Here is an 18,541-nt window from a genome sequence, read left to right as displayed (position 1 = left end):
TGATTTCTCCCGGGTAAACTGGTAGTTAAACTGCAGGGAATTAATTTTAATTCTAGCAATAAGCAGGGGGGTTTGGGAGAGCCCACATCAGATTAGCAGCAACATTTTACAAACAGGCACTATTGAATTCCACTACAACCCCATTATGAGAGCGTGTTTCTACCCTGTCCCAAACCTGGGAAGGCAAATGTTATGTGCCCCTGCCTCCCTCTCTCCCAGCCTTTCAGGAAGCTATGAGGCTAATTTTCCCCAGCAGTATTCTCTGAAGGAAAAGTTCACTTCTTGTGAAGGTAACACGTATTTTTTAATTATTATTATTTTATGCCTCCCCAGGGAAGGTGAGGAGGGGGGAGCTTCCTTGCTCAACAGAGAAAGAAATTTTCCTGTATCAGTTGCCAAGAATAGACACCCTAAATTCAGCGATCCTAATCTCCAGCCATCCATCAGCAGCAGGGTGGGACCAGCTGATTCAGATTTTCTATTAGCTAGTGACTTTGTGTGCTAAAATAAGTCCCTGTACCACCCAATTGTTCCTCCTGCTGCTCTCTGTTCTGCAAAAGCACAGATTTAACTGTAGCTACCTCGACCATAAGTACTCCCCTCCTGCAGGCCCTTTATACCTGGCACAATCCTCTTCCCACCAACTGATCCAAGTCCCCTTGTGCCCCTTTGACTCTACACCATGAGCATTTCTTAAATTTGCTCCACCACCCTTCTAGCATGCACCAGGGAAAATGCCAGCTCCAAGTATCCTCAGTACCCTGGGAGGCAAAGTCCAGGTATAAACTGAACCTGCAGACAGACAATGGTAACTGTTCGTTTGCAGGGCCAATTATTATCCATACACAGAGTGACCAAGGCCCATATTTAGGGCACATTGTGTGACAGATGAAGACAGGATAAAAAAATAAACCTCCCAGCTCTACATTTAAAAGAGCATGGGAAAATACCAAAACAGCTCAGCCTAATAAATTACTCTGGTGGTCTAATATTCAATAACCCACATTCACTGGTTATTTTCTGGACCAGAAAAAAACCCCAAAACCAACTATAATTGATTAACATTATTCTATTATTTACACAGTAATACCAATAGCAGAATATATAAACTAGCAGTTTGAAATTAACACTAAATAAAAACAACTAAAAGTGCATGACCAAGGCTAACAGCAAACTCTGTTAACCCAGTCAGACAACTCACACGGTTGGTACTCTGCAAGTTTTCAAGTCCCATAGACTAGTGCCATTTATTGGGAGCAAAAATACAGAAATAATCTGAGACCAGTTAATCTTTAATTAAAGAAAAGCATCTGTCTCCATGGGTCAACAAACTTCTGTTTCCATTCATATTCCTGCAGCCCCAGAGAAACAAAAGGAGTTGATAAACCAGGTCTTGCCGGATCCTGGCAGCATGGGCCACAGACAAGGGAATGAAGTTTTAGCCAAGATAAAGGCAAATGTTTCACGAGCTCAGAAAGCTCCAGAGTGCCAGAAGAACAAGCATCCAGACACACACATTTGGTCTAGAGCTCCTCTGCAGCTTTAGAGGACAGAATACTTTCAACTTCTAGTTCAGCATCAGCCAAAGAGGAAAGTAGTTAGTCATGTCAAACAAAGGAGACAACTCACCTGCTACTAAAATTGTGAAGTGACTGCTGATTTTGGGTGTCCCATATAACTCATAATAATGGAGATAAAATTTTCAGAAAGCTACAGATATCCTCCTAACTACCTTCCCTCTTAGTGTCAAAACTGGCATTTAAAAAAAAAAAAAAGAAATCAAACACCACACCACAGGTCTGTAGTTCCTTTGAGGAAAAAAAACAAACACCAAAAACCCCAAACAAACAAACAACAAAAAAACCACAAACAAACAAAAGACCTTCGAAGTCAGCGGAAATCCAAAGGAGAAGCATCTATTTTCTATCTATTTTCTTTTCCTTATTTTTTTTTTTTAAAAGCTAAAATGCCACAGAAACCTCAGGAAAAAAAGGGAGAAATATGAACTGCCCATTTGATCAATGACTGTAGTGAGACATTTCAAAGAACCTCACTAACTCAAAATCATGTCCTAGCAGGGATCTTCGTAGCATTAAACCAGTAAAGCAAACAAATAATAGTCAAGAAGTCTGCATTGTACATAGCAAACTTGGCACGGTATGGCAACTGTTTAGTCTCCTATACCAAAGGAAGAGACATTACACAGTCCTCAACTCAGCTTTATGGATTTTTGAGAAGGAAACTAAATGGTTTTTAAAAACAATCAATTTTTGAATTAGGCAAATAAAAAGTAATAGTTCTTTACCCAAGAGTTAATAGAACACCCATCACATTAATACATCAAGTAAACATTTGCTAAATTCTGCATCAACTCTGTTCATCAAGGGGTAAGCAATTAAGTTACTTATATATTGTACACCTCCACCTAAACCACTCATCATGAAAAATTCCATGATGTGATGTATAACAATTGATTCTCCACTGTTGACTCGAAGGTAACCAAAACTGAGACTGAACTTATGCCAGCAATGCAAACCAACCGCTACAGACAGTGGTTGTCAGACAGCATCTCCACACTGATGGAACAGTAAAAACAAATCCCAATCAATTTTTACTGTAGGTGCTAACTCCTCCAAAAAGCACCTATCTTCTGCCACACTGAGGTAGATCAAGTACATACATTACAGCAGATTAAAACCTGTGTGACAAAGAAACAACGTGCATTAAGCATGTCTCAAGTTCTCCATCTTACAAGCCTGATTGCAACTTCAGCCAGCCTTAGCTCCCTGAGGCATGCTGTAGGAGATTTCTTTATACCTACTAAAATAAGTGTTTTTATTACAATGTGAAAATGCAAAAAAGAATTGTCTTTTGTATTATTTAATCTAACTCACAATTTAGTCTTTCTCGTTTGCACTGTCTTTACATTTCCAGATTACTGCAGACTGTGTAAAACATGTCAATGGCAAGCTTGAAGTTTTGTCACTTAGGAGGGTACACAAAGCAAATCTCTGGGAAGAACAGGCTGATTAGACATCAAGTTACTCAACACTGCATTGCACTGAATAAACAAGCCACTTTAAACAATGATTTCTGACTGTTTGCAAGCAGACCACACATAATATACTAGGTATACAAACATCAGAAAGTGTTAGACTCTAGAACATAGCAATGAAAATTCTGCAGCTCAGCAATATATGTGCTTACACAAAACAAATATTTCCAGTTCTTAAAAATAGAGCTAAAGAGACAGCTTACCCTTTCCACTTGTCCTTCTTTGTGCTTCAGTTTGTACACTTTCAGCTTTGGAAGGAAAGTCTCTGTGTAGTTCTTGTCTTCCATGCCTTGGAGCAGTACCCCATGGAATGCCAGCCTGCAGGTATTTGAGTGAATATCCGTATCCAGCTTGGAGCCGATAACAAGGCACAGTTTAGGACAAGTGACTGGTTTTTCAAACTCCAGCAAAGCCCACTGTTGTTTTGGGAGCTGGACTTCTCCTGCCTGGTCATTCTCTTTGTTCTCCTCTGACGAAACTGAGTCCTTGGACAAATATTGCTCTTGATAAAGATAATCTTTCTCAAAATCAAAAACATTTTCTTGAATTTCTTCATTGAAGTCAGCAGGGGCTGGACTGAAAAACATCACTCTTCCCATAACTGTTTCATGACCAACTGTGATGTGGAACTTGGCCTTAGTCTGAAGAGCTCCTCGAAAATACTGGATTTTCTTCAAGGAAATTATTGCAGCATGGATGGTGTGAAGTGAATCTGGGGTGCAAATCAGGCCTCTTTCCAGCAGTTTGGGATCAAACTGGGTTACACAGATACCTACTCTGTCACCCTGCATAGCATAAGTCACAGGAGTATGGAACATCTGCATGGACTTGACTTTCTTTGTCACCTGTTAATGAAAGAGGAGGAAAAAGAATGAAGTAAGTAATTGCACATGAGTGCATCATGAGCACTCATGTCATGATAAGCTTATATCTCATGATATATGCTTATATCGTGATGTATCAGCCACTCAGAAGGGAACAAATTGCAGAAACTTAAATCAAAACAGAGGACCAGATGACAAGTCTAAAGCCAAAACCTTCAGTAACTGGAATATAAAGAGCTCTCAAAATAAGTCAGCAAAAAGTGGTCACAGCTAACAAACAGAAAGTTGATTAAAAAAAAAAAAATCTAGCAGCTACACATCTTCTGGAAAACAACAAAAAACCTGTATTGCTTTTGGAAAATCATATTTATACAAATAACAATGCCCATGAGCTTCACCACTATGAATATTATTCGGATTCCCTGAATCTCTGGTTGCTAACCAAAACCAAAAGAAATGCCCTTTTACAGATTATAATGTTATTATTACAACATTTTGCAAAATAAATGCCACATCAGTGCCTGTGAATTCTTGAAGAATCCACAAAATACTGTGAGAAAGAAGATCAAGAGGTGTGTTCATGTGAGAGAAAAAACCCTCACTAAAAAGCCTGGACGAAAATAGTTTGTCAAGATCTTAACTAATGTCAAAACAGACTTAAAAGGCCACTATAAATACTTAGCAGAGTTTCAGTTTCAAGCATTGTTGTACTCAAATATACATTCATTATCCCTTTAGCTAAGCCTCCTAGACAGTGCTACCTATCCAGATAAATTGGAGAGAAACAAGTTAGTGTTTAACTCCAGCTCTTTATTCACTTCCAAGATTGTACTTTTGAAGGCTGGAAGTATTGGGGCTTGAATCAAACTCTTTCCAAACCTTCCCCTCTTTTATTCAGTACCCCTCCCTCTCCAGTGTCATTTCATGTTATAGTTGCAACACTGGCAATACATACAATGTTTAAGGACTTCAAAAATAAAAATAATAAAAATAAGGGTTTTTAAACATAAGTGTTTCAAAGATATAAACAAACACTACCAGAATGAAACTGCCAGATGAAAAGTACCAGCCCAAACCATTTTGAAAGACTTTTGTGACTTCACATGTGATAATACTGGCAGTAAATCTTTCCTCTCCTCTACACCATGGACAGGGCCAATAAACTGACAAAAACTAAGGAATCTTCTAGCAATGTCACTCCTCAAACCAAAACTGGAACTGGAAGATGCACAACATATCTGTCAAGTTTCCTATTTTAATTACTAAATGTATGCAAACGTTTAAGAAATTCCAGAAGGAACAAACTACTGGGCAGAGCCAGAGCAGAGGGGAAGGAGTGTCCAGGGCTTTAAGAATCACCTGATTTATTTGCAGCTGGGTCTGGCTTTCAGACAGGTTTGCCTGTCCTCAGACACAAGGAGGAAAACACACTGCATTACACAACCTATTGAAAATCATCACTTCATGCTCATCTTGTAGATGATTTAATCAGTCCATCTATATTTGTTTTAAGTAGTATCTATTACTGTTCCCGTAGACATATCAGAGGATGGAAGTAAATGGGAAAAACACATCTGAGCCCCTTCCTTTTTTTCCCCTCATGCTCTCAGCACCAGAACTGTAAAAGGAGCAATACAGCAGTATCTGAACTGACCATAACCTCTGTTCCAAGAGTAGAACATCTGTAGGAATTAGAATCTGACCAGAACAATGCCAGAGTGTACATAAGTAATTAGGGGGTGAATTAGATCACCCAAACTGAGTTGGAATTGCATCTCCTTCAAAAGGTCAGACATGGAACCAGTAGAGAAGTGAATCAGGGAGTTGGTTTGCACCCACTGGATCAAATAACAAGAGCCAGAGTAGCTTTAAATCACTGATTTCCTGTTTGCTGAGCAGACCATGAACATCAGTACAGTATTTCATTCCATTCCACTCTGACCCCAACTGACAGAGATATTTGCCCATGGTTTAAAATACTCCAAATGTAGGGGGTTTCTTCAAGAGACTCAAGTACATCACTAAAATTCATCTTTGTTTTGTCTGGCCTTAAAATACAAACCCAGAAGCACTGAAAAGGATGCAACTGACCCTCAGTATTAAATTTGTTTCTCTTTTGCATATCTAGTTTCTCTGTGTAAGGGATCCCTATATATTATAACACAGTTCTAAGCTTTCACACACTTTCTTTAGCTTTACAGCAATGGATTTTTCAAGTAGGAGATTTGGGGTTGGATCACTCGGTCCACCCATCTACCAACTTAATGATGTAAAATACTTCAGAGAACTCTGTCCTGATCAACAGGAATTTGTAAACAAGACCAGCTATGAGAAATAGCTTTGGCATTTCTTTGCATTTACTTTGAGCCCCCATTTTAGTCCTCAAACTGCTGTCTGTAAAATGAGTTGTATCTTGCATTGTCCACGAAAATAGTGCAAGGTCCATTTTAGCAATCCACTCAGAGTAGGGAAATTAGGCCTTTAGATACAGAAAGGGAACAATATTGAGTGAAACTTAAAAAGTGACAGACTTTACAACATGTGAACCATAGAGGTAAACATGAAGAACTTGAATACCATTGGAAAACTTTGCTAAGAAATTCACTCGCAATTTGCTTTCTAGTTGTGGCATGGGGGAATTGATTATATCTCATATAAATCAAGAGTCACGTATTGAAATCTTACATCATTTGCAGAAGTATTTGCTTCTCATAAAATTTTATTTGTATAATCACAATAATGTTCCTAAAGCATTATGTTGAGGTCCATAAAAAGAGTGAGAAAGAAGTTTGTGTTCAAATGTAGATTAAAAAATGCAAAACAGAAATCAAAAGCACCCAAACAGTTCAGCCCTTGAGATAAACAAATGTATTTAATATAAGAGAACCCGTTATTTGAAGACCAAAGGAAAAGCCCACTAAGATTTTCAAAGCAGTTTACTGCAGATTAATAGAAAACAGGACACAGAAAAAGTCCACTAATGACTTTTGGCCCTAGTATGTCATAGCTTCTTTTCCTTTATTTATCCAACTTCCATTAAGTTATCAGCCACATGCCATTGCTCATAGCTTCTTTAGATAAAAACCTAGCCATTCTGCTGCCTCCCAATGCTGTGAGTGCATCTTTCTGATATCAAAGATACAGCAATCATATTTCCCTGTAACAGTGATGAGAAACTGCAAAGTTAAAATAATTAGTCTCAATGATATAATAGAGAAAACAATGATTAAAAATGCAGTGTTTATAAAAGGACTATTACATATATGTTATAAAAACAGACCCCATTTCAAACACAGAGGATTCCAAGCAGATCAAAAATAAAGATCACACCTCAGAGCCCATTTAAGAGCTGCATCTTTAAACTTACATCCAAGAAGGAGCTGGTAAGAGAAAAAAGCGCCATTTTAGCCCAGAAGATCAGAAATACACCAAGTGCAAACCTGTCTGAATCAGCACCCAAACAAGAAAAAAAACTCTTGAGAAGTATAAACTGGTCATACTTTGCAGCAAAGTGCCAAATATAAGAAACACCACCTTACTATCATCTAGAAGAAGTGGAGCAGCAAACTAAGGCCCAATTGCATGACTAAAATGCATCCCATATCTGCTGCTTTTGAAAGCAAGGACTGCCTTCCTGGCTATTGCTCTGCTACAGATCCAAATAAAGAATAAGGTATCTCATCTTCCTGTTCCCAGTATCACTTTTGGTGGTCAGAACATATCAAGCTACATTGGCAAAAACTTGCAGGCCACTTCTCTGAAAGGTTACCACAATTTTTAGTTTTCAGTCAGCCCATGTCTAAGCACGTACATTGAAACTAAGAAAAACTGATTCAGATATAAGACTGTTCCCTACATGTAAGCAGATATTTAATTAATTCCCTTCTAAACATGAAGAATGCTGAATTCTTTGCCTTATGAGGGACAACGAAGCTGAACCCTGTAGATGAGCAAGCAGCCATGTGTTCAGCAAAGCCAGCAAACCATTCCTGCTCGAAAGCAGTAAAAGGACCTGTAGGCTGTGAAAGGCTTCTGCTCCATCCAAGTAACAGAAATTATTTTATGTTTAGAAACAAGGTACAAAATAATTTCTAAATTCTCTTAGATGCCTTTTTGGTTCACGTCGTAACTCATTAGTTCCAAAACTTGAGCCAGAATTTTGAAACAGCATAAAATGGAAATAAACCAGGAGCAGTCAATAACACATCATTGAACAGCAAATCACACAATGCAAACTTTACCCACTTCTCAGGCTGTGAAGAGCCTTCTCTTCTGAGTCAACATCACAATAGTAGCTAGGACCAGTTACACAGAGCAGATATCTCAAAGAGTCAGAAATAATTCAAGGTTTGCAGATTCCAGCAAGATCATGTGGCTTAGTAACAATTTTCTGAAAGATCTTGAATATTTCTAGAATCTATTATTTATCCATGGCCTCACCTCCATGTGGCAAAGGAACATAGCATCTGGAGGAAAAACTATTTCACACAGAATGATTCTTTTAATTTTTTTTTTAAAGTGAGGTTTATAAGGGCATTCACCATATGAGCGCTGTGGTGCTTATGTAACACCACACACGTGCTATCAGATTTTATTTAATATACTCCTCCTACTGATAAAATAACACCCTAGCCAGCACTGCAACACTGGAATACAAAGCAATATAAAAGGGGATAATAAAATCCATTTAGTTTATTTCCTTTCTCAGCATCTAAAATATGCACTCAGTAAATAAAAGCAGGTCGATGATCTTACTCTGCTTTAATACCATAATTTTAATTTAAATTACATGTATCCTATATTCATGCACACAATCACAAATCAAAAATTAGCAAGTGTTTAGATTAAGATTTTGCAAGTAAAGTTAAGTGACCTTCTGTTCCTGTGAAGTCTCCTTTAAGTATATTATACCAAATTTTTTCAGCAGAACCTAATCTATTTCATGTACAGGTTGGACAAATCTCACTGAATAAGAAAACTATCCTCTATTTATTTTCTTCTTCTGACTGAACTTCCCCGAATTCATTATTTACTGTAACCCCTCAAATTCACTCTGTATTACATGTATGCTATCTTACTGGAGTAGTTATTTGGTAAACTCCAGTAATCTTGTCGCCCCTGTGATACAACACTGGCATTACACCTCACTGCAGATAAACTCAACTGCATCATTTGTCACTAACCAAATACTCGAGAAAAATCCAGTGTCTATTATCATTTCATATAAATTTTCCTCATTCACAGCAAAGTTTCCAACAGCCTCAACTACATCAGGCAACTTTTAACTTGCACGAAACCCCCTAAATCCACCCCATACCTCTCCAGCTGCCACAGAAGGATTCTGTGAGAGATGCTGCCCAAGTCTCTCTAAAGTAATGGCTCTTCTGTCTCTACATTCTGCCCCAGAGGCAAATCAGGCTGCTCGAGACTTGCCCTTGTAGCATCTCCCAGTAACACATGTTCTTAATATGCTCCTTGGTTCCTACCCTTTACCTCCACCTGGGATTCACCAAGAGCACCAAGCCCCTCTCCATTTCTATTTTCTCTCTGCCTTGTCTCTTCTAGATTTGGGTGAATCTATTCACTCGGGGAGAACCACACTCTGTTTCAGCCCTCTGGCCAAACACATCAAATGTCTGGGAAATACACAGGGAATAGATCCCCACACTCCAGGATGTGTGGAAGGATGCTGAAAGGAGACATCTACCATATATCCTTTCATCTCAAAGTGACTAAAATACCTCAATTTTTTTTTGTGTGTAACAAAAACAAGGAAAAATATGTCAAGTATCTGAAATTAAGTGGTACAGCTTATTCCATCTATCACTACAGATCACCAAGTATGAATTTTAAAAGTACAGTATATTGCCAATGAGTTTAGGTAGCAAGTATCTAGGCAGAGAATGTCAGACCCACAGTAAAACTATGACACAGAAGCAGCTTAACATTTGCATACCAATTAAAATTTCTGCAACTTATCAAAAATATTTCAATAAAACATTTTTCAAAGAAAAAAATACAAAAAGAAGTCAAAACCAATGCCAAGTGATAGGTTAAAGAAAGGCTGAGTAAAATTTTCTTCTTCCAACAGAACAAACTGAATTATTTTTTCAAAATAGATTTAGGTTTAGAACAATAATAATACTTTTATCTGAAGACTTCAAAGTCACACGCAAGAGAATATATCACAGTAAACACAGGGTTGAAGGTTTTATAGAAGAACTTCTACTGGCATTTTTTCCTTCTTCTTTAAAAGAAATTTGTTTACTACCGGCCTTTGAAAAGCATAAAAGAGAGGAAACTATAGGGTAAAGAAGTAAAACTTTTACGTGTAAGGAACATTTGGAGCTTTGTGAGAAGGCTGGTTTTGGTAGAATATGCGACATGTAGCCCAATGTGAGTAATATTATATCTCAAATAAAAATCAGCCCATGAATATACATAATCCAAAAGGTAATTCTCCCAATCTCTGAAATGTAATGGAGCCACTCTAGATCATTGAGGCATGAATATTTACCGTATTCAGGCTTTACTGCTCTCGATCTGGGTTCAATTTTGCAAATTAAAATGAAGGCTCTGTGGATAGAGAGATTAAAGAAGAGCATCCCAAAGCCTGCCTGTTTCCTTGGTGTGGTAGCAGTGATCTGGTTACCCTTCTGTTAGGTTATTTCTTTTTACTTAATGGAGTAGGTCAAAAGCAATTGAGAGTGGAAAGAGGAGGTCATTATTGGGTCACAACCTTGGAGTTAAAGGCTCACTAAGGAAAACAAACATAGAGAGAACATAAAGCTGCATTTAAAAATAAAACCTGTAATGAAAAATAATATTTTCAGCTCTTTTCGCTTCTATTTTGACAGGTCAAGGGGAAAAATAAGAACAAAGTTCTTTTGCTCATTTCTTTCTCATGAACGAAGTTCTCCTGTCCTTTCTCTAAAATAAGCTTGTTAATAGATGCCACAATTTATCCAAAATGAAACAAAGGTGATGAATAATTACTGAGAGATCTGGTAGGCTTCATTAGCTGTGGCAAACGTTAACATTAATTGTGATGATTTGTACATATTCTAGGAAATGCCTGGAATATAAATACAACAGTACTCTAGTGCAATGCAGCAAAGAAGCAAACACAAGCATGCACATCAGTACAAATCAAATGATACAGTACCACTCCAAGTGAATTCCTCGTACTAATTATAGTAAAAACAAAGGCTACCTCTGCTACGGGAAGAAAAGAAAAAGGAATTAATTACTATCAGACAGGCTTTTTTTTGCAATACTTTTTAGTTTATGAAATAAAAAACAATTGACATACAAAATCTTTATAGCTTTCCCCTGAGGCAGGAATTTTTTAGTGGCAAATTTTAAGGAGTTCAACTGGTAAGCAATTTTCTATTACAAGTCAGTAACAATGATTAAGATTAGACGAGTAAATTTATATCCTCTGGATTGTATAATATTTGCAAAATCTAAGCAGTTAAGTCTGGAGTAAAGAACAAATGGATTTATCCCCACCACCTTGGCAAATAATACTAAGCTATTAAAGGAACAAAGCAGTGCAGTGCAAAGTTTGATGCAGCAAACACAAATTCTAATGCAAAGATACATTGTACAAAAAAAATGTCAGGTTTACAATAATGATTCTGATTAATCCATTCAAATGCAGCCAGGGGAAGAAGGGGGCAAAAGGTCAGAAAAACCAGAGAAAGGATGAAGATATTGCATCATATGAAACTGGAAATCAAGCCAAAATGTAGTGGTCATCAACTAGGAAAAAACCCAGCATTTACAGTATAAAGATGCCAGGTCATAGCTTATGAAATAAGAAATTCACACTTTTTTGCCTCTGAGCTACATCCTGGTACCAAAGGGTTACTGTGCTTTAAAACCTTCACCAACAGCCTTACTAAACATTTAATATTTTTCTTTCTGCTTTCTTAAAGGCCCCAGATGTGTTCTTGCAGATCAAAAGAGACCAACTTATAAAGTTAAACGAAATCAAGGGCTTTTGTTCCGAGGCATCGTTGCTGAACTAATTATTCCTGGATGTTGTTTAATGAAATAGCGGTGCCATATATTAAAACAGTTAACAGGATGAGCTGCCTGAGTTATAGGAAAGGTCTGATCTGGGATTATAAATTTTAGGTTTTCTTCAAAGGAGATGAAACAAACTACTCAAAACTCCCCAGTCCTTTCTGTCACTGAAAGACTGAAATAAAGGAACCCAAAAATGTATGAAAGTTGAAATATCATTCTACATATTTACTCTTCCCAGAATGATAGAGAACTAAAGATGGGGGAGTTCAAAAACCCTCCCGAGATTCTTTGAGGTGGGGAAATCAAGATCTAAGTTATCCTGTCTATTCCCTGAATGCTAGAAAGCACAAGTTAAAATAAACATTGGTAAGTCTTAGAGGAAACTTCATTTTAGATGTACATACACAAAGCAAGAAAGGATTCCCATCTTAGAGCAACCTTAGAGTAATTATTAAGTATTTTTATTAACGGGGGGAAAAGGCAGGGGCACAGGTAATCAAAGAGCTATTCCAACATTTGCAGAACTGGATCTTTTACATTATTCTGCAGCTCCCAACTGTGCTAATATTTTTGCTAAAATGCATATTTAACCATACATTTACCTTACTGAGAGAAACAAAAAACTCCTAAGATCCCTAAGGACATCTCAGGCTAGGAAGGCAACTTTTCACTCTTATACATTCAGACAATAAACACTTTACTTCCCCACCGATAGTCTCTTCTGTGTTTGTATTTTACAGCCTGACACAGGCCAACCCAACACTTGACACCTAATTAACAGACCTAGGAGCTGGAGGTCTGTATATTGATCACACTAAATGGGATTAGTGTGAAATAAAAAGTTCAAAGGGTCTTGACCAAACTTCAGCACAGCCCAGCTGTGACAGCTGCTCTGAATTTGCGTATCCAGTGCCCCACGTTTTTATTAAGAGGGGTCTGGCACACAAGAGTTTGCAGTAGCCTATGAGATCACGAAGGTTCACCTAACAATGTCAGGCTCTGTAACTGTAGTGACTGACTGAAGAAAAAAATCCTCTTGCTTGTTTGCATAGGTCTTTTTGATTAAGTGATGGAAAGGGTCCCTCACCTCTGATACAACAAGCATTTACAACAGACGTAGAGTTGTGACTTCTTTGCCTCTCAAGGATTTGTTAGCTTGCTAGGGAAGAGCTGTCCAATTTGAAAAACCCTAGGTTTGACTATAAAAGAAATAATTCCTGATACATGCTGCAAGCATACCTAGTACGTTCTGAGAATGACAGCCAGGAGCAGTATTCAAATGACAGAAGTACAAACTATTATCTTCTAAACACTTCTAATCTTCTATTATCTTTCCATTTCCCTAAACCTTTCAGCTGTCATCAGGTGAATAAATATTTCTACATTTTACACACAGACACTTCTTAGTGGCAGTCCTACTGACATGATTTTTAAAACCTTCATCAAGATCCAAAGAAATTACAACAATCACCAGCATATTTGACTATTTCTGAGTGCCTGTGCAAATTCATTTCTTTTAGACAAGCAGTCTCATTTTCCACTATCAAGTATCACAGACACCTGTAACAAACACAGGACATGGGAAACCAACTGCAACTCAAGGAAGGGAACGAGCCTGCTGTGTAGAGATGTGCAAGTAGCACTGAGGCACAGTGAACAATCAACAGAATTCTCTGGGCTAATGGGATGTTTACCAAAATATTCAGGATTAACTATGCAATTTTACTTTCGTTGGTGTTTGTATGAATTTGTTTTAGAACACAGTCAGAATATTTTCTAAAAAAATCTGAGAAATGTCTGTCCTGGGAATTTATATATCAGTGACAAGGAAACAGTCATTAGTCAGGAGAAAGATGATACACAGTTGTCAATTCATAAATAATTTCAATCCATTTTGGGTCTTTTAAAAGGAAGCTAGATGTGGTCCAGGAGGGAACCTTAAAAATAGGCTCACTGAGGTTGCAACAAGCACGTTTAACAGAAGAGGCAGCGCTAGAGCCATCTCACAAACACCTGGCAGCAGAACACCAACAACACAAGCTAAAATGTAAGGGGAGCAACATGAAGCCTAAGAAAAAAGAGTAGACTGTTAATGCTAGCATGTAAAGGTATTTCAAACACTTAAGAACAATCTTCATACAGTATAACAGCACATGGAAAAAACAGCTTTTCATTTATCTCTTTTTTTCCTTCTGTGTTTCTCTCTCCTGCTCGATTTCTTTCCTCGCTGAATCTTTCACTTCCCGTCCGTTGGGTCTCAGGGTTGCAGCTGCCCCATCACACCTGCTGAGACAACCTCCCCAGAGTGGCCAATGACATTTCAAAGTACCACAATTAGGCTTCAAAATTAAACATTCCAAGACCGGAAGATTTTACATGTGTCTGCCCTGTCTGCAGTTAGGACTGGAAAACTACAGCTGTCACTCCCTCCAAGTCTCCTGAAAGCCAGAACCTTTTCTTTTTAAATTAAAGTTGAAATTACATGTAATCCAAAGTGTGCAGGCCACAAGAAATTCTTTGAGATGACTGAATTCAGTCCAAAGAAGGCTTATCTGGCCTATCCAGCAATGGACAAAATTTTTCATTATTCACTATATTATTTAAGTTTGGGTTGGGTGCTTAGTGGTTTGGTGTGGTTTTTTGTTTTGGTGGTTTTTTTTTTTCCTCTTTTTTTGGCAGTATATTTTTAGAAATTCCATCAGACTTTTTTAGAAGTACTTTTTCATGACAAGGTTTTCCTTATTAGCAGATTTCTTTCACCATAGTTATCAGCTCTCGTAGCTCCAATATAGCAAAAAGCACTGTCTTCCTGTGTTACCAGTTTATTTTCTCTTTATATTAAAAGATGCATTAATATCCTCCTAGAGTAAATATTAACACAGAAGATACTCATATCACAGCGAGACTGGATTTGTTTACTTTAGGAGATTTGGTTACTTTAGGAGACCGACAACGATATAATTTGGGATGCACCCTCCCAGTCCTGTGTGAGCTCTTTAGCACAATGCAAAAGGTTTGAAAAGAAAATACCATTTTACTGGGAGTGAGCACACACAGGAAGAAAACTGTCTAACTAGAAAAGCCTATAAGTAAGTCCAGAGTGAATCTGAAACTAAAAACTGACCATATCATTCGAAAGAAAAACATCAATGTGAGAAGCTCTTGCTACTACAGCCTATGCTCATTAAAGGAAATTAAGTCAGCAGTTTGGTACAACTGGTGGAAGTTTTATCACTGTCTATCAACGGGAGAAGTGGGGAAAGATATTTTAAACAGAGATGAGGTAAAAGATAAACAGAAAAATAAGAAAAGCTTTTAACTTGGCCAGTAAGCCAAGTTTCTGAAGTCCCTCTAAGGAGATCCTTGCTTCAAACTGAAGAGACCGAGCTTCAAGAATCAGTAAAACAAAAACGAGGAAAAAATACACATGCAGTACTTAAGCATATATTTATATCCCACTTCCTCTATATTCTATGTGTAACACATGTACCTTTTATATTCCTCCAGAAGATTAGATTTAGAGGAGAAAGAATTTTTTTACATAAAGTTTAATAGAGAAAACCTCTGTCGTTAGTCACGTAACATTTTCATTTTTCTGTCTTTATTTAAAGGCAAAACAACACCGTACCACTGGAATAGTCTCTGTTCAGCCATCATAATTTTTTGCATCCCTGTTGGATATCATATTTTAAAACTATGAGAGGGGTTTTTTCTCTCTTTTCCTGCAAAGGGTAGGTACCACTCATTGCATTTGAGCTTGTTTCTTTTATTAAAGTGGGATAAATTGCACACTGTTTGGAAAACATTCCAACCCCTTACTTTTCTTAAAATATTGTTTAAAATCCCAAAAGGATTTAAAAAAAATATTTAACAAAAGTATTTAACAAAAGCATTTAACAAAAGCATAGAGTTAGCCTATTAGAATATCAAGTCTGACAAGTTATTTAAAGCAAAAGCTTATTTCGGTCATTTCAGAAGAAAAACATGAAACCCCAATACCTTACCAACCATGTAACAATGAAAACGAGGTTGCAATGAATTCCAACCTAACCCTCAATAGTGGATTCCAATTACCACGCTCACAAGAGAAGGAAAAATATTGACAAAATATAACACCTTTTTTTCTGATACAGTGGTGAACACCGCTGCAGAAAACATTCCACAGATGTAAATCTACAAAGAAAACCAAGTTCCCACTCCAACTTCACTCTTTTTAGTCTTCTTAAACTCTGGGTACGTGAAGGAGTGAGTTCTCACTCTGCACAGAGACAAGGGAATGAAAAAAGGATGTGGGGATAAGGCTTAGCAACAAATAAATAGCTTTGCTGTTATAAATTTTAGTAGAAACATTATTAGTTAAACTTAGTGGACTCTGTGGTTTAATATACATTCGGCACAAGTAATTTTTCTACAAGGCTTTGGCTCCATCTGCTGACTTTAATATTAAAAATAATTGATGAGGTTGAAAATGTTCACAGCTTTTGGAACACTGAAGTCCTCTACATTTTTGTAAGTGTGGTTCAAAAGGTATAACTAAATACCCCAGGTGTGTGGTCTAGTAATTTTGTCAGTTAAAATTATCTTGAAACAACAACATACCAGCTCTGAGAAGAAAGGTACCTGAGTGAGCCTTGGATGCAAAAGGGGTAAACAAAACTTACTTGGAAGACTGGCTGGAATCAGATTTAGACAGTACACATCTGGATGTTTATGCCACAGAATCACCCAGCAATTAAGTCCAAATCAGAGAAGTGAGATCCTGAGCAGACTAATACAAAGAATCAAAGATCTATAACACAACCCTTGTGAGAGCTCATGGGAGACATTTGCTCAGCACCTGCCCACACTGGTTTCAGACTCTCCCATTTTCACCAAGACGTCTGCTTCAAAGAAACTAAAGTTTATTGTATTTATGAACAAATAAAAAAACCATACAAAATAACCCTGTAGGTTCAAAAGCCCAAATATTTGCTTGTTCCAATTGCAATTTATTTTTCATTACTGCAGAATTGTGATCATTATCAGAGTGCTACAAACTCAAACTAGATAAAATTTCCACAAAAAAAAATTGTATATGAGAAACGCATCTATATGCTCTTTAAATATAACAGGGGAAAGTCTTGGTCACAAGAAAAAAAACACACAACACATTAACAGTACTCCACTAGCCATTTTTTACAGTTAAAAACTAAATCCATCATTAAATCAAAGCAGTCTCATTTACATGAACACTGAGCTCTCGTGACTGCAGTGGTAAGTGGGATAATCAACATCTCTGATCATCTGTTTTTCTTTACAACTCTAACTTTTAGTACCTGTATTAAAAAAAAAAAAAATCTAATAATCACACCCACGCAACCAACAGCCTGCTCCCCCTGAGCCCTCCCCAAAAAAGCCCAAACCCCAAGAGACTCAACTTTCAAAGTCTGCTGTGCCATCTCTGTATGCTCTGAAAAGTACTTTCCTTTTACTCTCAGTGTAGGAAACACGTTCAGCCCCTCAAACAAAATTCCACTTGTTGCAATTGCTATGTATGGGCAAGATTTTTTATTTATCATGTTTCTATATCAACCTACTCGAGTCTTAGTATCTGATATACAAACACAGGTAAAAAAACCCCAGTATATGGAATAAATTATTTTGGCAAGGGGATTTAAACACAGAATGAAGTCTTAACTGTGTTAAGGCTAAGATTAAACAGAATCCAAACCAGACCCTAAAGCTCACTCTTTTATCACAAAAAAGCTCATCTTCATAGCTTTGTAGGAAAAACCTCAACTCTTCCGAAATGAAAATATAAAAAGCCCTCATACATATAGCACATAGCACAGATGATATAGTTTCCATAAAGCTCCTTTTAAAACTATTAAATGTTTATAATGTCTCCTTCAGAACTGAGACTGAACCTAAGGAATCCACTACAAAAGCCAATACTTTCAAAAACTTAAAACACAGGAAACCCAAATTCTGAATAAAGATTCCGTATAACTTTTAACAGTGTATGAAACGTTAGGAAGATAAAAAAACCCATTTCTACATGGTCACGCTCAGATACAGGTATGTGTTCAATAGGTTCAAAGTGACACTCAGAAGTTCACATTGGGGAAAATTATCACCACACAGTCTGAAATGAAAAGAGACATTAAGGAAAAGTTAAATATAACCACATTTAAATACAAATCTAATGTGCCAATTTGTTTTTTCATGTATAGGAAAAAGCAAGAAAAGCAGCAAGTACATTATAAAGCACTGTGCACAACTATTTGAAATTTAAATCACGTCAATGCATTCTCTGTTGAAGTCTATCTAAATCCTGACTCCAGTAAAAGCCCTGGTTGGTGTCAGCTTCTCTAGATGACACAGAACAAATGAAAGGCAGGATTAAAACTTCACTTCTGAGCTGATCAGAAGGGACCTTGTCCATCAGGGACAACAATGTAATGTAAAAGAAAAAGCAATAATACAATGTTTGATTTGCGGAGTTACGCTCACCGTGCCAGAAAATGTTAACATTACGGCTTCAAAATAATATTAACTCAGCCCACTCCTCATTGTGGATATCTAATGGCATGTTTTTACAACTGTTTGTAATGTACATGTCAGATGGACTCAGTCTTTCTTCTGAATA

The 18,541-nt window shown here is 37.2% G+C and overlaps 1 protein-coding gene across 1 annotated transcript in view; it reads right to left on the bottom strand.

Moving 5' to 3' along the window:
- Positions 1–18,541, bottom strand: part of EEFSEC (eukaryotic elongation factor, selenocysteine-tRNA specific) — a 122,978-nt gene that overhangs the window by 56,877 nt on the left and 47,560 nt on the right. The window contains exon 5 of the mRNA XM_027884764.1: positions 3,259–3,900. Coding sequence (XP_027740565.1) covers positions 3,259–3,900 — 642 coding nt within the window. The remainder of the gene's footprint in view (positions 1–3,258; positions 3,901–18,541) is intronic.

The sequence above is a fragment of the Empidonax traillii genome, unplaced genomic scaffold (genome assembly GCF_003031625.1).
Source record: "Empidonax traillii isolate 1590-97213 ecotype Southwest subspecies unplaced genomic scaffold, ASM303162v1 scaffold155:size2260171, whole genome shotgun sequence".
Lineage (NCBI taxonomy): Eukaryota > Metazoa > Chordata > Aves > Passeriformes > Tyrannidae > Empidonax > Empidonax traillii.
The sequence above is the reverse complement of the archived record's forward strand: the minus strand, read 5'-3'. Positions and strand labels throughout refer to the sequence as shown.